The sequence below is a fragment of the Sceloporus occidentalis genome, unplaced genomic scaffold, assembly GCF_023333645.1.
Source record: "Sceloporus occidentalis isolate IW3139 unplaced genomic scaffold, rSceOcc1.0.p SCAF_4, whole genome shotgun sequence".
NCBI classification, from domain to species: Eukaryota; Metazoa; Chordata; class Lepidosauria; order Squamata; family Phrynosomatidae; genus Sceloporus; species Sceloporus occidentalis.
In genome coordinates this window covers 8,203,483-8,223,927 of record NW_028316984.1, presented here as the reverse complement: position 1 = coordinate 8,223,927, position 20,445 = coordinate 8,203,483, and the positions used below count along the sequence as shown (strand labels likewise).

The 20,445-nt window shown below is 38.5% G+C and overlaps 1 protein-coding gene across 4 annotated transcripts in view; it reads left to right on the top strand.

Annotated features, from left to right (window-relative positions):
* The window catches only part of LOC149313475 (WD repeat-containing and planar cell polarity effector protein fritz homolog), a 209,446-nt gene that overhangs the window by 69,522 nt on the left and 119,479 nt on the right, over nucleotides 1-20,445 (top strand). For 3 of the 4 annotated variants that reach the window (XM_089519160.1, XM_089519159.1, XM_089519161.1), the window contains exons 7-8: nucleotides 3,412-3,526; nucleotides 7,830-7,963. In XM_089519160.1, coding sequence (XP_089375286.1) covers nucleotides 3,412-3,526; nucleotides 7,830-7,963 — 249 coding nt within the window. Of the gene's footprint in view, nucleotides 1-3,411; nucleotides 3,527-7,654; nucleotides 7,702-7,829; nucleotides 7,964-20,445 lie in introns of those variants that run through there. The other variant, XM_089519162.1, reaches the window with a different exon arrangement.

Here is a 20,445-nt window from a genome sequence, read left to right as displayed (position 1 = left end):
AGCTTTCCACTTTTCCAGGACTGAAACAGACATTGGCCTCTGATGATTCTTGTTTCTTCCTTGCCTCAGATAGATCATTTTTTGCATTCAGTAAAATAAATTAAGTAAGAAAGTAAGTAAATAAGCAAGCAAGCAAATTTATTTGTGTAGCATAAGCCAGAATTATGAAGTTTAAACGAGTGAACCTGATCAAGGAACAAACTGACATATAAACATTGGGCTCTTACATTAGTTCACATAAATTTTCCATTTTCTGATGTCCAGAAAGTTCAGAGCTTAGTAGCAGAACCTAAAAATCTTAGATTTCTTCATTAAAATGTTTTTGCTACATGTTGATTTTTTTAAAAAAAATTATTGCTATCATTTGAGTGCTAAGGGGCGGAACAGACAAGCAGGAAGGAGCGGCCATAGGCCACTCAGCCCAGAGAGTACCCCAGGATTGCGGCAACTACATGCCACTGTCCCGATGCTGGCTCCTGCCACAGTCCCAAATTGACTTCAGCAAGGAGTGGGAAAGGTCCACCCCTTCTGGGGTCGGGTTTGGACTGCCTTAGGCAGCCCAGGAGCAACCCTAGTGTGTCCCCAAAGTCAAGCTGGGGCAAAGAGGAAACAAGGAAGAAGATAAGGAAGGAGGGAGGGAGGGGAGGGGAGAAGGAAGGAGAGTGGAGGGAAGGAGGAGGGGGAGGGAGGGAGCAGAGAAGGAGGGGGGCGAGAGACTTTTGTCCCCAATGGCAGTGCTCAAATGTGCGGATATCAAGTCCATGGATAAGGATGGCCCATTCTATCTAGATGACAATGCAGTGATTAGTAGAAGCCAGCATAGATTTGTCAAGAACAAATCCTGCCAAACTAATCTTACATTTTCATTCATTCAAGTTACTAATTGATGGTGGGAATGCTGTGGATGTTATTTTTCTAGATTTCAGCAAAGCATTTGATAAGATCCCCCATAATATTTGAATAAGAAAATGGCTTAAATGTGGAATAATGGGAACACTGTCAGATGGAACTATGACTGGTTGGAAAACTGTTAAAAGGTCATTATCAGTGGCTGCACTTCAAACAGAGGTTTTGAGTGGAATGCCTCTGGGAGCTATCTTAGAGCCATTATTCTTCACCAGTTTTATCAATGATATAGATGATGTGGTAGAGGGGATCCTTATCAAGTTTATAAATGACACAAAACTGCAAAGGGTGGCTAACACATTAGAAGACAGGAATAGAATTCAGAAGGACCTGAGTAAAGTAGAAAAGTGGGTGAACATTAATAAAATGAAGTTCAGGCAAATGCAAGCTTCTACATTTAGATCACACAAACCAAACTCACAGAAATAGGATGGGGAAATACATGGCTTAGGAGTACTACATGCAAAAAGGATTTTGGAATTACTATTGATAATAAGTTGAAGGTGACCCAGCAATTTGATGTTGCAGCAAAGGAGCAAATAATATTTTAGTCTGCATTAATGGAACCATAGATCTTCTCATGATGTCTGTTATGGGTTATGCTGTGGCTGCGCAGAATACAGTACTGTTCAGAACCTTGTAGAAACTAGTGGATGCATTTTGGCAGTAGCTCTGCCCTCCTCCAGCAACCATGGCGCTTCCCTCTGAAACTGCCAGTTCAGTGGAGACCAATTCATTCATTCATCAGGATCAGCAGGACCCAGCTAGGGGAGAACAGGTGGGGTTCTGTAATGCACAGATTACTACTTGAAGAACTACAGTTGCAAGTATGCAACATGTCCTCCTCCTTCATGGTCTCTGTGCCTCACACCAATGGGAGACTAGCAAGCTACAGAGAAGAAGGAAGCAGGAGTGTTGTTGCAATCAAGTGAAAATTTATTAAACATTACTTCAAAAGTAGAACATCAAATGTGAAACATAAACATCATGTCTTCCACCCTTAATGAACAAACAGTATTCAAACTGTTTCGAGAAACAGAACTCTCCTGAAACATATAACCACAATATAGAATTCAAAGTGCAAACAAACATGTAAGGCAAACTGGAATGCAGTACAGCTTTCCCAAAGGTAGTGTGAATCCTAGACCTATATAGCTTGGGTCCAGGCTGTTTGAAGGACCATATCTCCTATATAATATTAAAGTTTTAAAATCATCTAGAGAGGCCCTCCTCTCAGTCTCATCACCTTCTTAGGCTCATTTGGTAGGAACAAGAGAGAGGGCCTTCTTGGTGGCTGCTCCCAGACTTTGGAGCTTCCTCCACAGAAAGGCCAGAATGGCCCCATCCTTGCTGTCTTTCCGGCAGCAAGTTAAAATATTTTTGTGTCACCAAAGTAGCCAGAAAATCCGTATGTCTTTTTTCTGTGCAAAAACCAAAAACCAATTTTTTTTTAAACTGGATAACTCCTAAACTTTATAGATTCTTGTCTGTCTAGTATTCTCCCTGTCAAGGTTTTCTGATACTTAAGCCCATTTTATTTACCATTTTTAGAATATTTTAAATAATCTTTATTCCATTCCTAGTCTGTACTATGACACTAGATTGCAATCGCACACAATTGCTTACATGGTACAATAATAAAAAAAAAATTCTATTAGATTCAAACAATTTCATATCTTACAGCTTATATACAATAAGATTACACACATGGATGAGCAAGGCAAATGTCACATGATAGTACTGTTGCAATACGAACAAGAGTGGGAACATGTATTGTGTCACACAGAACTGTAGTTCCGAAACCTTGGTCCTCCTGATGTTTGGTACATCAATGTCCAGAATGCCTACACACTGGCTGTGCTATCTGGGACTCTGAGATAAAGTCCAAAACATTTCGAGGACCACAGGTTAAAAAGTATTATTGTGTAAAATATGCAAACTAGTTTCTCCTATTTTGGTGAACCTACCCTCTTGATGTCTCCTCTTCTCCATTTCTATTGGAGTTTTGTTTCATTTTGTTTTTTATATATCTGTGGTGTATGCTTTTGATAACTTTGTAGTTGTCCACATGAATAACTCTGTGCTTTGAATAATTGTGTATAACACATTTAAGATAGATTATTAAGCTGCTCCATCTCACAGACTCATATGATCTCTTTTTTCTTTATCCACATTTTTACAAGACAGCAGGATGGGGAAAATTTCAGCTGTGAATGGCAACATCTGTAGTAACTATTTTACATGTAAATTATGGGGAATTATGTTCTATAGTGAAGTATATCATTCTTAGTTATGGCAGGTGTATTTGAAGCTCAGTATGTTCTTGTTTCTTTCTAATTTTCTTTTTCTAGTTGAAAACATCTTATTGTGTATCTACCATTAATATTTGTCAGCTGAGCTTTAGTATATGTATTTCCCCCCAAATTACAGCTCTTAAATGCAGTATGGAACACACAGTTCTTTTCTGATGAGTTACATTCCTTTTTTTTGCCTATTTGGATTCAGCTCCTCTTTCATTCAGGTGTACTGGTATCCCTAAGCCTTTCTGGGCCACAGCTGGAGCGAGTGGTGATTGACAGAACCCTGATGGGGAAGCTCATCTCCGACACCATCAGCGATGGTAATTATACCCATGTGCAATTCAGTTGCCTACATTTACAGTGGAACAGGAGGAATAGTATGTCAACAGGTAGACCAATTATTACCACTGGGGACTTGGAAACACAACAAGTAATTACATATAATGCCGTAGTTACTACCCTTAGGACCAAAACCACTTTAGAAAAAAAATTAACATTGAAGTTTCTGTTCTTAGCAACTGTTACATTTCTTTTTTAAATGTCAGTTCTTGGGATTCTCCCCCAAGTGCATTAAAGTTGATTTGAGTGCTTTGTTCTGCATCCACAAGCATATTAGAAATAATAATATAACAATAGTGAATGTAAGATCTCAGTTAGTATTAGTTCCTTTCAGTGACAGTGGCCAATTAAAGTATGTTCTACCCAGTACTGCCCAGTACAGCAGTTCAAATTCTATGTAAAGAGGGCTTTTTACCTGCCCTTCTTCGTAATACCCTTAAATAAAAGCTAGAACTGAACCTAGGTATTAAAAAAAACATTGAAGATCTTAGCATTGAATCTAGAACCTTCTATAAATACACCTGTTTTAGATGGACTCCATTCAAAGTATTCCATGTTTGGGAGTACAGACCTTTGCTGAATCATATGTACTAGTTCTGTGTATCAGCTATAATTGGATGGGGTGAGAAGTGTGGCCCTCAAAAGGTAAGAACTAGATGGTTTTTGCTCTGTAGTTCTTATCCTGGGGCTGGAGCCTGGGCCCACAGCAGAGATCTGTGTATCAGTAGATCTGATCAACATAGGAAGTAGATTTTGGAGAACTTTTTCCAAAAGAAGGAGACCACCAGAGTTAGGACCGGAAGACAATACAAAGACTGTTGAGGGTGCTGCTGAATATCCAGCCATGTTGTAGGTCAAACTAAGAAAGGAAAGTAGTCTTCTAGGCTGAGTGAGACATTTCTGGTTGTTGTTTTCTATTTGATCTTTATAGATAACTCTCCATCAAGTAAACTTGAACTTGTCTCATTTACTATGTGACAGGGCACATTTTTAATGTAGTATTTCATGTGGTTAGGGTGACTTGAAAAAACTCTCGTTTCATACACAGATTACTATCTACGAAGGCTTAGATTTCTTGTGATTCTTAATTCTGTAGAATGTGGGCCTCACTAAAATGATCTACCTTTAGAGGCAAAGGGCTCTGGAAGAATGCCTGAATGTTCTAGAGGATTTTTCAGTTCTTTAGATTTCTTAAGTCTGACTGCTATATGCAATGAAGAGATGACCCAAGCAATGGACATAATCACACTTAAAACTCTCAACTTTGGTACAAAAGCTCCTTGGTTTTCTGTAGACAATGAAGCAGGTACATGATTGATTAGCAATGTAAGGAGACACTCGGGAGAAATCCAATTTAGGGTCTAATGTTCTTTGCTGCCTCCATTGCATCACCAGAATCTCACCCAGAGGTACGTGAGGGACTATTATATTCCAGACCTCAGAATGCTAAGAAGGAATCCTCAGAAAGTTGTATGATGAATTTGCAAAACATTTTATTGAGAAAATTGACTCCACAGTGTTCCCAATTTTGAAAGGTGCACATCTCTGCATTATTTTTGGAATGGGAAACAACTTATGCCTTGGTTCAAATCCATAACTGAAAGATTCTTTAATATAAGTTATAGTTCTCACTCATCACTGTTGTCCTCACTCTACCTAAAAAAATAATTTACGCCTCATCTACACTGCAGAAATAACTACACTGGCTCCATGCTATGGTGTTCTGTGGCTTGTACTTTTGTGAGATATTTAACATTCACTGTCAGAGTGCTCTGGTGCCATAAGAAATGACAAACCCCAGGATTCTACTGGATGGAGCCTTGAATGTTGTTTTTTTAAAAATACTTTATTCATAATACAAAATCTTGCAATCATGAAACAATGGTATAAAAAAGTTTCATGTCGTTAAAAACTTTCCTTATTAAAATTTTACACAATTCAATTTGTTTAAAATAAATCTGACCATAAAGAACATGACTGTTAAAGCAGTATCAAACTAAACCTATATATGACACATTATTCTTAATGCAAAAAAGGATTCTGTAGAGGTCTCAAAAGATTATAGAGTTGACAGAATATTACAAGAATTTGCCATATGCTGAATCGAATAAATCTAAATACTTTGTTGTCTGAACCTCAGTATAGAAGTGTGAGAGATAATGAAAGACATGCAAATTAATGAACACTTAGGAGCTATCCAAACTGGCCTGAAAGGCCGGCTTGTGGGCAGAGTCAGGGCACAGCGTCCTGATGATGCATGCCCTAACTCTGCCCCAGGACACCATGATGGCGTGCACCCCTCCAGATGGCGCATATCATCATGATGCACCTCTGGCACTGTGTCCAGATGATGCAGCACCAAAGGGGCACCAGATAGCCGCGCCGCCATGGCTATGGTGTCCTTTAGAGGGCGTAAAAAGGAGCCGCTTTTTGCAGCTCCTTTTTGCACCCTCCAGAGGCCGGATGGGGCCCGTGGCGTGAGGTTGCCGCGGTCCCAATCCGGCCAGGAAAGGGACGGTCTGTATAGCCCCTTAGTAAACAAAAGGTTTTTATTTAATGTATCTGACCTTTCTACTTGTATGGGGCCCAAGACATTTAAGTTCAAGCCATTCCTCTATTCATGGAGAGAAGGAAAAATTGTCTTTACCACTTCATTTCACATCCATTTATATTATACCAAAACCAAAATAGCCCCCAAATGCTGTCAACTTTCAGTTCCAAGGATTCGTCATTCATATGTGAGATTTCCATAGAAACTAATTTTAAAATTGACTTAAAACACTGCTTTCCAGTATTACACTCCAGGCAGAACTACACATCACATGCAATTCTGTGAGGCTTCTCCTCAATGTTTCTTTTATCATATAACAGGTGACTTTACATTTTATGGAGGACCGGCTTAAAATCTAGGCTACTTTTTCCTGTCAGCTGAAAGGTACAGGTCACTGTATCTTTGTCTCAAAGAACAAGCAGTGAAAGAGGGGATTTGAAGTGGGCAAATGGCAGCAAGGAAAGAGTTCAACTGCCATATTTCCTGTTTTTAACCATAATCATCCATTCAGCATGAAACCACCTGCAGCAGCTTTACATGATAACCGAAAGAAAGGGGAGGAAGAGAAGGAATCATAGAACTACTCATAATGTTCTGCTTTTAGTCAAGTGAAGGACAGCTTTACAATTGCTGTTAAATCAAAAGAAATATATTTTTCAGCTCTACACAAGTAATGTAAAGTGATCCATACACATTTATAACTAATGGAGGTCAAAATGAGGGTAAAGATCTCAAATTCTCTATAGTTAGTGCAGAATGTGAACAAAATGCTGTGGCAATGTTTTTATTCAGAATTGAATCATAAATGGGCAAGCAATTGCAGATAATACATAGTAATTTAATAGCTTTTAGAAGAATTCACAGAGTTGGCTATTAGTTTCTATGATAATGCATACTTTTCCATACAGTTCTTTATCCCTCATTGTAGGTTGTGTCCACAAAAGGTGTGTGCGTATTTAAATTGATTATTATCATTTTTGAGATATTCAGAGTTCAGTTTGTTGAGAGACTAAGAAAAGTCAGATAAGACTGACATGATCAGTAAAGATTTCACTTCTTAGCAGTTGCACTGTCATAAAAAAATAAAATGAAACCAAAACATTAATACTTCGGTTTTTTATCTGTAGTCCTTTTGTATAGTGACAGTTTTCTAAACATCATAGCTCTGTCCATTATTGATTTAATTGACTTCTGATATGCTGTGATTCAAGGATAAAGGAGGATTTTGTATGTCAAAAAAATAAACAAATACCCCAGATTTTTTTTTCCTCCCATTGCTTAATAGCATTAAAAAACTTGACTGCTGTAGCAGCATCTGGCATATCATTGATATCCCCCTTTTTACATTTATGCTTGGCTGCAGCTGAGAACAATATTTTTGCTTCAGCAGTGAAAGCAGTGGTTGAAGGGAGTTACACACCAAAATTTAAAAGAATTGAAGAATAAAAGAGTATAGGAGGTGAAACCTATATCATATTACAGTAGATATTTGGTACATGATAATTTATTCAGTTTTATTTGATATGAGTTACACCGTAAGCTTTATTTTTCATTACAGCAAGATCATGACAAGATGAAACACTGATGTCCTTTAGGAGATCACAGGTGCCTGAATGTAATATTTTAAGAAATGATCTTAAAAATGTGGTTTTGTTGTTCTGTGAAACAATAGAGCCCCAGTAATTTGTTTTGTTGTTGCTGTATATGGTTGACGATTTTTCTTTGTTTTTCAGCTGTTCTCACAGATAGTTTCATGGTCTTGTCATTTTGGGAACAAAACCAACTCTGTTACATCCAGTTTACAAAGAAAGCAGATTCTCCTGATGTAAACAAAAAGACTGAAAAGCTCTCTTCTTTGGATTTTAAGGTATGGCCTTCAATGGTGTTTACAAATACTATGGTTGTGAATATGTATAGTGTAATTATTTACCACTTAGTGTACCTTATTTAAAAAGCAAAACAGCTGACTTTGACATTGAATCTCAGATGAATTGCAGAATTATCTAAATACTGTACTTTCAAAATTAATAAAAATAGTTTTGAAACTATTTACCATTATATAGATGTTTAAATGATTGCCATAGATTAAGTAGGACTACGGCTGCACTGGATACATTGAAGAACTACAGCGCGCCTGCTCCATATGCTGGTGCGCCATATACGGCTTCCACTTTACATGGAAGCCACACTGCCATTCATTGAATGGTTTGCATGCCCATGGCGCTTGCATGCTATTGAATGGAGCTTGAGCTTATGCGGTATTTGCCTTTTGCGAGGGGTCCGGAATGGATCCCTGCGTAAAGCAAGGCTCAAGTATATATAAAAGAGATGAAAGTATGACAGATCATTTAAACAAGATGATCCTCCAGTATTAAAAAGTGAGGGCTGCATCCAGAGCACTTCTGAGAAGTGTCAACAACAACATACGGCATACCAGTAGAGCTGCTCCAAGCTACAGAAATAGCATCTAATTCTAACTAATATCTGTCAACAGATTTGGAAAACAAAACAATGTCCCACAGACTGGAAAGGATCAATATGCATTCCAATCCCCAAGAAAGGGGACTCCAAAAATTGCAGTAAACACAGAATCGTGGCATTAATTTTACATGTAAACGTGATGCTCTAATTTCTACAATTTTACCATATATGCATTGAGAAATGCCGGAGGTCTAAGCTGGGTTCAGGATAGGAATAGGCACTAGGGATCATATAGCAAACACATGCTGAATAATGGAATTACTAAGTGATTTCAAAAGAAAATCAGCCTGTGCTTTATAGAATGTAGCAAAGCATTTGGTTGTACAGTTGACCCTCTGTATTGAGCCATTCATGGAGCATGCTGTCTGCACAATTGCAGTGTGTGCATGCAGCTACACTGACACGGCCACATGCACGTTAGCATCCATTGATTGTAATGGAAGTTGAGGTACTGCATTTTTTGGTATCCATGGTATGGTCCAGAACTGAATCCCTGCCAATATAGAGGGCTGACTGTATGAGAAACAATTGATTGCTCTTAAAGAAATGAGTGTGTCACAACATTTGATTGTCTGAATGCATAACCTGTACTCAAGAAAAGAGACTACTATTAGGACAGAATATGGAAAAAAACATTATAGTTTCCATTATAGACTGCTAAACAGCCAAATAAATGGGTCTATTGGAGTCTCCTTAGACTCAAACATGACTAAATTGATGCTGGCTTATTTTGGCCATATCAAGAAAAGCAAGAACTTGCTACGAAAACTGTTAATGCTTTGTAAAGTTGAAGGCAACAGGAAAAGAAGATGATCACATATCAGATATATAGATTCAGGCAGAGAAGCCATGGCCATTTATTTACAAGAGCTGAGCAGTGCAGTTGAGGAAAGGGTGATTTTGAGGACTCATATTCATGGGGGTCGCCATAGGTTGAAGTCAGTTTGAAAGCAGTTACAACGAAGAATGGATTAATTATTTGATTTGGATTCCAGCTAACTTTGGGCCAAGTCTGGTATCTTCCCTGCATATTCATAAGTTATATTCTGTTCCCAACAAAGCATGCACAATTTTCATCATGAGACAACAGAGAAGTAGACGTACATAAAGGTAGTCCCTTGACATGAATGACTAATTGTAACCGACTATAGGGGGCGGTGCTCAAACATGAACAAAATAACAAAAACAGATTGAGAAAATATGACATATAGTGGGGGGGAGGCTGAATGAGTCAACACATTTATATCATAGTGTGTGTTTATTGTTTGTTTTTAAAATAAAAAAGATCAAAATGATAGTAAGTAGGATGGACTTTGGACCAAAGGGAAATTCTCCCTTTAGTTTTCTTTCATTGCAAAAGAGAATAGGATGTAGGATATATGCTAACGTGTAAAATATGCCAAAATGATTTGCTAGCTGGTATTTCCCCGCCTACCATCTGATTCTCATTTCTTTTGTTTGTTTGTTTGTTTGTTTGTTTAATGGGCTGTGTATCTTTAAGACTGCCTGTTTTGTTAGACATTTTGCCATGTTGCATTATAACTTGTTTGTTGGAATACTCTCTGCTAGGATGGACATCTAATACATTTTCCAGGCTGATTCAGTTCAAGGCGCCTTTTGAGCACTAACTTGTGTTTGCAAGATTGATCCAACCTCTGTAACATGGATTTGAGACAGTTCACTGTTCACGAGGAACTGAGCTGATATGTTGTTTACTTCAAAATGATGCACACTTGTGCCTTTCTGGGTATTTATTAAGCTTGGGTTTTGGTAACCATGATCATGATCTATAGGTGGCCTAATTGCAAAGCTGCATTAGGATTCCATTTAGTATGATCATTTATTTTCAAAGTCTGCGATTCATATGGCTGTTAACCATGCTAACCATGTTTGTGGGCCTTTATAAATCTCCTCATGCATAAGGGACCAGTGTAAGATGATTGATAGATATCTTTTAAAAAACGAACAAAACGTGTAGGTTGAGCCCATTATGAGGAAAAGAGTCAAAGCATAATCACTAGCCCAATTTAAGGACTGTTTTGGGGGTGTCTCATGACTGTGAAAGTTTAATGTCTTAATATTTGTAACCTGATATTAATGAAGCTGTACTATTTCTTACTTAATGACCACAATGCTTAATTTGTGTGTGTGTTTAACTTGCCTTATTTAATGTCCACTCTGAGAACAATTATCTTACATAACAATGTATAAAAATACTAAAAATAACTTATTTTTATTTGGACTGCATAAAATCACAAAGCAAAGTAGCTAGCTTTTGAATTTTTGAAAACATTTATTTTGATCCCCTCCCTTTTTTTTTAAACAGACATTACTATAAAAAGGGCATTTTCCATACCTTGGCTCAGTCATTAATCAGAATGGAGACTGCAGTCAAGAAATCAGAAAAAGATAGGACTTGGAAGGGCAGTTTTGAAGGAACTAGGCAAGTTCCAAAAGTCTAAAGATAGATAATTCAAAGGGCTGTCCATGCCACCATATTTCCAATTTCTATGTATAGTTGTAAAAGCTGGATAGTGAAGAAAGCTGGTAGGAAGAAAATCAACTGAATTGAAATTGGTGCCATAGAAGTGCACTGCTAAAAATACAAATAAATGGATCCTAGAATAAATCATGCCTGAACTCTCCCTGGAAGCCATGATGTCTAAATGGAGGCTGTCTTACTTTGACTATATCATGAGAAAACATGACTTATTAGAAAAGACAGGAATACTTAATAAAGTAGAAGGCCATAGGAAAAGAGAAGGACCACATTACAGGTGGATAATAGACTCAGGGGCTCTACAGACTGCCCCTAAGGGGCGGCAGGAGGCCACTCCTTTCCTGGCCAGATTGGGGCTGCAGCAACCTCACACTGTGACCACAAAGCGGCTCCTTTTTGTGCCCTCCAAAGCACACCATAGCCGAAGCTGCACAGCAGTATGACACCCCTTCAGTGCTGTGTCATTTGGACTCAGCGCCGGAGGCATGCCATGATGCCACTTGCAGTCTGGTGCAATGCATGGCATCATGATGCCCTGGGGCGGAGTCAGGGCGTGCATCATCAGGCCGGCCTTTTGTGGCAGTAAGCAATAAATAAGGACATTTTGAAAGCCTCATTTGCAATAGGTCACAGATTTAAAATTTCAATTTCAGGAGATTCTTTGTAGATTTACTAGGTTAAGTTGTCCATACAGTGCAAATAATTAGAAGTTGATCAAAGGGATGCATGGACATAAAAGACTCTTTCTGAAAATATAAATGGCAACTATATCTCCCTCTCCTATTAAAAGATGGATTCTTACATTCTTAAGAACTTTACATTGTGCCATGAAAACAGGAAGAATTTCTGAATTTCTTTTGAACCTAAAAGAAGTTAACATAATCTAAGGAATGTTTCTTACCCACCTCATATTCCCCAGAGCCCACTGCAACTCCTAAAAAGTGAAGCAGCATGCCAAGGATGCTCGCAGATAAAAGGACAGAAACTTTGCTTCCATGAACCCTATATTCAGACCCAATCAAGATATTTTGATGTCCCAGAAGCCATTTGTAGGAAGGCTCAAGACCTTCTAGAGATATTTTAGGAGTCTGAAGACTGCAGAAGAAAGGAGGAACTGGGTAACTTAAAATCTTTTGGACCAGTATTCACGAGACAATGTTCACTAGATTGTTTCAGATACTCTACAAGATGGATTTTAGTCAGACTAGTAGAAAACAAGCTAAATAAACAAAACAAATAGAAATTTAGTTTATGAAACACCCTTTAGAAAGACTCTCCAGATGTCTTCTGTCTGCAGAAAATTCCAGGCTTCTCTTAGTAGGCTTCAGAACCAATTAGGTTTTTTTTTAAAATCTAAGGATAGCATCAGGATTTGGTCTAGCTCTGAGACTAGTTGCACCTCAGTTCCAGTTCAGATACAGATTAAGAGTACAAGACATATGGTCATATACATGTTTGAGGCCGGTCATGGAACTGAGCTAACAAGGCAGAAAGGGCCAAAGGCAATTGACTTTGGTACTGACTGGCAGGAAATAAGAAATTTAAATATAAGCCAAAGACAAGTGAAGGCAAGATAGTTCCAAGGTAGCTGTAGGGTTGCTGGAGAAACCAAAAGCAGATATTACATCAAAAATGGTCAGAAATCATGATCCAACATCTTTATGTACATGAATTGTTCATGGAACTGACAGTAAAATGGCTTCTTGGCGGTCCTTTCAGCTGCAGTTTTAATTCAGTCTCATCAGCAAATGATTAGATTTTGCAATCCCCACCAAAATGATATGCAGATGTCATTGAATCCCTTCCCAGGGAAAATAGATGTTATCCGTGAATCAGAACTTGATGAAAACAAGTCTTGAATGCTGAATAGCCTTCTGTCAGGGATTCTGAAATGTATATGTCTAAAGTATTTAATTCTTTTCAACCTAGTTTTGAAGCAGTATACTATAGGAAGAGCAGTGTGGTGTAATGGTTGAATGCTGGACTAGGACCCTGAGAGACAAGGGTTGGAATCCGTATTCATTCATGGAAATGACTGGGTGATATTGGGCAAGTCATACTTTCTCAGGCTCAGAGGGCAAATCTCTTCTGAATAAATCTTGTCAAGAAAACCTTATGAAGAATATAACAAAAACAAATATTTTTTAAAATGTTCTGGAGAAGATAGAGAAGGGACTGTCAGGAGCAGGAAACTGGGCTCAAATAGATCATAACTATTGCTTCAAGCGTCCATTAGTTTGGGTTAATGTTGGCATCACTCATACGTTCTGGCAATAAAAACATCTATACCCCATTGCTCAATGACATAGCCATGTTAGTCTGGGTCAGTATACAAAGGGATCTTGTAAAGCACCTTTGAGACTAACTGGGACAAAGCAGTTGGTAGCATAGAAGTTGGGAGCCTGGTCAGGACTTACTTTCTTATTACCTCTCCCTTTTGGTTCCCAGCTAGCATCACACAACATTCCAGTAATTCCCTCCACCATTCATATGGTTATCCACCCATTTTGGCTTTAGGCAACATCCCTCCTTCTTCCTTTGTCCCCCCAAGGATCATCTATCCTTAAAACTGAACTTGTCACCTCATCATCATTACATTTGTAATGCTATTCATATATACAACCTACTCAGTCACAGCTATAAAGATGTGTTCCTTTAGCTCATGCATCTGATAAAGTAGACTGTAGTCTACAAAAGCTTATGCTTCCAACTTGAAAGGTGCTACACTATCCCTTTATACACCTTATGTGGTTCATGCCCCTCCAGTTATTTTCTGTGAGAAGATAACTACTCTCATTTTGGAACATCCCTTCCTTTGTTTTAAAGAAAACACCTGGGAATATAATTCCCTTTACCTTGTCTTCCTATGCCTGACAGCAAAGCTGCCTCTGAATCCCTTTTCTTACAGTGCCACCCCTGTCAGAACCATTCATCCAAGGAGAAAAATAATTGTGCCATGCTTTGAGAAATCTGTTTGTTTGTTTGTTTGTCTGTTTTATATGCCGCCTTTCTCTTGGAAAGGGACCCAAGGCAGCTCACATATAACATAGTTTTACAATAAAAAATTAAAAACAATTAAAATTAACTTGCTAAAACAATATAAAATCACATAAAACATACAAAAGTTAAAAACAAAGTTAAGCTATTTCCAACTAAAAGCCTAATACTTAAGTGGTGGATTTTGTGTATCAAATTTTCTCACATTGTGGATATATTATCTGATTAGATAGTTCTGGTGTCCTTGATAGGACATGACATCTTTCCTATCTTTGATGAACATCTATATTAACCTTTCAGAGGAGTGTGTTAATAAGCACCATATGTAAAACTGGATTGTTTCAAAGTATAAAATTGTCTACAATTCCCTGCATGTTTCCTCAAGCAGTACTCTGTCAAAATTTAAATATTTTAAAATAATCTCATAGATTAAAATCCTGAAAAACCCACTAAAGAGATCAACTAGAATTTTCTTAATAAATTTGTATTTGTTTGTTTGTTTGTTTAGTTATTAAGTAGTGTGGCATCCTTTTTCTTCTTTTATTATTTTTAATCATTTTTAATGAATTAATGTACCTCCCCCAAATATTGCAGGCTAGTTTATATGAACATGTAAGTAAAACATACTATTTCATTATCATAAAATATGTTAAAACTATATTAATTCATAATTTTTACAATAAATGCTGAAGCTAATGTATCTTCTCATCAGAGGAATGGAAATTTTGGTGGTGCCATACAAATTTAGTTTTGGAGAGGTATTTTTTAAAAAACAACAACAATAACAACACATACACTCAAATTAATGTAAAGTATTTGAAGAACTAACTGTTAAATGTGATTCTAGCTATTACTAATTATAATATTAAATAGTGTATTTAACAGTGAACAACATAAGACATTTATCTAGGTATTGTGCCATTTTTCATATTTTAAAATACAAACATCATGGTTTTCTCCCAAACTTGGTACCCAATGCCATTCGTTCTACTCCTGGAAAGTTAAAACTTGCATAGTTCTTCTGAAATCATCAGTGGTTTTACAAGTTTTTCGTTTCTGTAGCTGTTTAATCCATTTCAGTTTACTAACCAGTGAAGAGAGAGTATAAGGAGTTAATGTTTACTGTGAGAGAACAACAGTGGTAATTACTTTGATTTCAGTTCCTTTTGATGTGTATTCAGGGAATGAAGAGGTCAATAATATTATGACCATGCAAATAGAAAGGGGTTCTCTGTGGCCATAAAACAGCAAAGGATTATTAAAGCATTAACCTTGATTTTTAATGGGCCTTGGTTGAGTGGTGAGATCACAATTTGGATGAGCCTGATTATTTACTAAATACAATACATAAATGCAACGGGTTCTTAACACCCATTGCACTCTGGCATTATCGCATTACTGCCATCCTTTGTTGCCTTGCAGACAGGAATATGAAAGCAATCTGTCATGTAGTGAGACTGGCTCCAGAAGCATTTCTCTGATAAGAAGACCCCCTGCCCTTTGCTAGTGTCTGGTCCAGTAGGCTTAGCCATGCGCTTAATCCCCAGAAAGTGGTTCGATTATTGCTGACCAGCAATAGCAAGATAGGTTTTTTCTACCCCCCTAGCTATCAACCTTCTATTAATTCCGTAAGCAGAAATGTGGTGCAATCTATATTTCCTTGGCATGTGTCACACAGATGGTGTATTGCTCATGTTTTCAAATAACTATGCTCCAAAATAACATAGTTTGAATAATAAATTCCACAAATCCTTTTGGAGGAATAGAAGCACACAATTCTCAAGAGCTCCATAAACTTTACGCATGATGCTGTAGCTCATCCATATTACTTGTTGAAAAATATATCCTCCCTTACAGCAGTCACCATTCTTAATCCAGAAGAAAAATATACATTCTGTTCAAACATTGTAAATGACCTTTTAATGTTTAATACTGCTTTTGGAAAGAGCAGCCTTGGCCTTTGGTCAGTACTGCAGAACCTAATATATAAATAGCCTTAAATCCTTACATGTAGGTTGATGCTTTTAAGTAACAATGACTGTACATTTTTGTATTGATTGAAACCATAGTAGAAAATTCTTCCCTATTTCAAATGCACCCTTTCCTTATATAATACTAGAAACATAGGTACTGCTGTTTAAAAATAGTATACTACAGTATTGTACTATTTATATGTACACATAAGAGCAGATGGGTGAAGACTCCTATGAAGCATGTGTCATACTTGTAAAGCTAATTCCAGATATTTTCAAAATTAAGATTAAATATTAATTTAGGGTACAGTTTGTCAGATGTCAAATCCTTTTAATCCCATTAATTCTGATAGAAAAATTAAGTACTCTTTTAAAACCTCACATTGGAATCAGAAAGTCTGAAATTGGACTTAATTCCTCAAGTCTTGAAGAAACATGTAAGCACAGGAAAGAAAGCATGCATTTCTCTAAAAAATATATTAATTATAAAAATGCATATTGTGGTAGTAAATAAATTTATTTTTCTCTTTATCAGCATTCATTCAGTATACAGTTTACTGTGTTTTTTTAATATATTTTAATGTATTTTCCCATGCATTTATCCAAATTACAAAAGCTCATTTCAGAAGGAGACATTACTGATTCATTTATGATGAAATGTTTATTAGCTATTTTTGCTTTTATAAATGAAAAAAGCCACCATACAGGAATTCTGAAAAAATTTAAATGAGCCTACTTCTCACTCACCCATCTAGTTCTCTCTACAAAGCCACATAAAATGCACTAAAGGCTCCAAGCAGTCTTGGATGACACCAATTATCTTGATCCATTTCAAACTGGCTTCATGTCGGGATACGGAGTTGAGACTGCCCTGGTCGTCTTGGTCGATGATCTCTGTCTGTGTATTGACAGGGGAAGTGTGGCCTTGTAGGTGCTCTTGGACCTCTCAACGGCCTTAGATACCATAGACCATGGTATCCTTCTGGAACGCCTGAGAGAACTAGGAATCGGAGGCTTTGCAGTGGTTCCGGTCCTATCTCTTGGGCAGATTCCAGATGGTGTCACTTGGCGACAGCTATTCAGCTAAGAGGGAGCTCAAATCAGGCGTCCCTCAGGGCACGATACTGTCACCAATGCTATTTAACATTTACAGGAAGCCGCTGGGTGAGATCATCTGAAGACATGGGGCGGGATGTTATCAGTACGCTGATGACACCCAAATTTATTTCTCTATGTCTCAAACTGTTTCAGCAATCAAGGAGGGCATCTCTCCTCTGAATGACTGCCTGAGGTCAGTAATGGATTGGATGAGGGAAAATAGACTTAAGTTGAATCCAAACAAAATGGAGGTATTCGTAATAGGTAACCCCAATCTGGGTATGGAGATAAGTCCGTCAGTCCTAGATGGGGTTACACTTCCCCTGAAGGACTGCATCCGCAGCTTGGGGATGCTCTTGGATTCATCGCTTCAACTGTCTTCGCAGATTGACACGACAGCCAGGAGTGCCTGTAATCAGCTTCGGCTGATACATCAGTTGCATCCCTACCTGGATGCAAGCAGCGGGATCTAGAAACAGTTGTACATGCTCTAGTAACCTTTCATCTTGATTTCTGTAATGCTCTCTACATGGGGTAACCCTTGTGCCACATCCAGAAGCTTCAAAACATGGCAGCCAGACTGGTCACCAGAAAATCTAGGTTTGACCGAATTACACCCATTTTAAAGTCACTTCACTGGCTGCCTATTAGCTTCCAGGCACAGTACAAGGTGTTGGTTATTACCTATAAAGCCCTACATGGCCTGGGTCCAATCTACTTGAAGGAGTGCCTCCTCCCATATAGTACATTCCACTCCTCCAGGAAAAAATTTCTACAAACAAGAAAGACCAGGCTAGCAGTGACCTCCCAGAGAGCTTTTTCTGCTGCCGCTCCAAAAATTTGGAGCGACCTACCGGAAGAGATTCACCAATTATCCTCACTGGAAGCCTTCAAAAAGGCAACTAAAACCTTTCTCTTCCGGCAGGCCTACCCAGACTGAGAATGTCCAGAATCCATCCTCCCTACCATCTTTCTCATTCATGAATTGTGTAATAATTTTGATGTAATGCTATGTATTGTAATTGTGCTCTAATATGTGATTTTAAATTTGGGAGGGAGGGTTAACTTGGAGATTTGGTGGGTTTTATTACTTATTTTTATATACTGTTTAACCATGCTGTTACCCGCCTCAATCCTCAAAACGGAAGAGGTGGGATATAAATAAATTTTCATTTCATTTCATTAATTGCTATACAAAATTGCAGCTGTAATTCCCACCCCCTGTAGCTACCTCTACCTTCCTCAATGCTCATTTACCTACCTTAAATTAACTTAAGAAAACATTGCTTAAGACAATTGGTAATTTGAGGGTTTTTTTTTCATATTCCAAATGACAAACAGGAGTTTCCAGCACCACCATCTTGGATTAGTACTCTAGGGTCGCGTTCCCACTTGCCTATAAAGCGGATCATGAAGTGAATTAAGAGGTGTCGTTCTCTGATGCCTGAATTAGTTCCTCAATGCCCTGGAATAGTTTCCACTGCAATTCGATTTAAAATCGAATTATATCGTATAATCCGAATTAGACTCCTATAAACCAGTTTTAAAAAACAGTAGTTTATAATGCAGGTTATTTTTGAAAGCGGGGTACGATTTGCGGTATCCGAATGGGAACGAAAGGGTGTCGGATTTGGGAACCTGGAGATGGGAGGAGCAGCGCTCAAGGGGCTGGCCTGGGGGTGTCACCCTCTTTGGTCTCTTTCTGCATCGCTAGCGCCATTTTCTTCAATTCGCATAGACTTTCCCCCGGTGGATTGCAACCTCCCCTCTGCTCCACATTCATAGACCGATGTGTGAGGAGAGCCATTGAACACCATTTTAAACTATTCTTTTTTCACCTCTGCCTGAGCGCCTGAGCAGCAGAGGGGCTTTGCAGGACATGCCTGCTTGATTGCCCCCCAGACAGCCCAGGGAGCAATGGGGGAGGCAAAGCGATTTTAGAGAAAGGAGGCTCCTTCCAGAGGAACTATGGGATGGGTTTTGCAGGACATCCCTGCTTAATCGCCCCACAGACAGCCCAGGGAGCAATGGGGGAGGCAAAGCGATTTTAGAGAAAGGAGGCTCCTTCCAGAGGAACTATGGGATGGGTTTTGCAGGACATCCCTGCTTAATCGCCCCACAGACAGCCCAGGGAGCAATGGGGGAGGCAAAGCGATTTTGGGGAATGGAGTGCCTGGACGCCCAGGGATCTGAGGGGGGGGGGGGTCGAGCCTTATCTTCTTTCTTCCCCAAAGATTCTCTCCCCAATAATGAAGCCCGCTGCCTTCTCCTCCTTGATCCGATTTGCCAAGCCTCCTTCTAGTCTGGGCAGACACAACAGAAGAGCCTTGGATGCAGCCAATTTTCATTGGCTGCTCTAAAAATAAAAAAAAAAACCTAGACTTGTGACGTCTGAAGCCTACGCGCTTGATTGACAGCTTGTGGACACAAATGGGAACGAGGAGCAAGTTAATCCGCTTTAAAATAAAACGATTTAAAATAAATGGGAACGAAAACAGGGTCTAAATGAATCGAGGTAATTTGCCCCTTTTGGTAATGGAAATGATGGGGAAAAATCGAATCATTCCCAGAACATAATCCGAATCCGAATCGCGCCAATATAATCCATTTTATCTGCCAAGTGGGAACGCCCCCTCAGAAGGATAAGGACCCACTCTTGTCTCAGCAATTAATTTACCCTTGTTTCGGTTACAGTGGTTGTTTTATAACTGCTGTTGAAACTGGATTGAAATGGATCTGTTTAATAGTAATAGTAATAAAATTTATTCGGTCTTTGACCAGTATCTGTTCAATTTATATCATCCCTTAAGTTGCATAGTTAAGTTGCATAACAATCTTAAACAGGCATTACCCCCTGAAGCAACAGCGTGACCCATTCAACCAAATAGTTAATAGAGAGGGTAGTTTGGACACATGCAGTCTTCCTCTGTTTCTGCATCTCTCCACCTTTCCTAGAATTATTGTCTTTTCCAGTGGGTTGTGCCTTCTCATGACGTGGCCAAAGTACAACGATTTCCACTTTATCATTTTGGCTTCCAGGGAGACATCAGGCTTTATTTGTTTTAGGATCCATTTGTTTGTCTTTTTGGCTCTTCGCAGTATCTTCAGTACTCTTATCCAGCACCACATTTCAAATTATTTGATTTTCTTTTTATCCACTTTCCTCGCTGTCCAGTTCTCACATCCGTACATGGTAATAGGGAATACACTGGCTTGTACAATTCTAACATTCTTGCTCAGCTGTATATCTTTACATTGTAGGACCTTTTCTAGTTCTTTTATAGCTGCCCTCCCTATTCC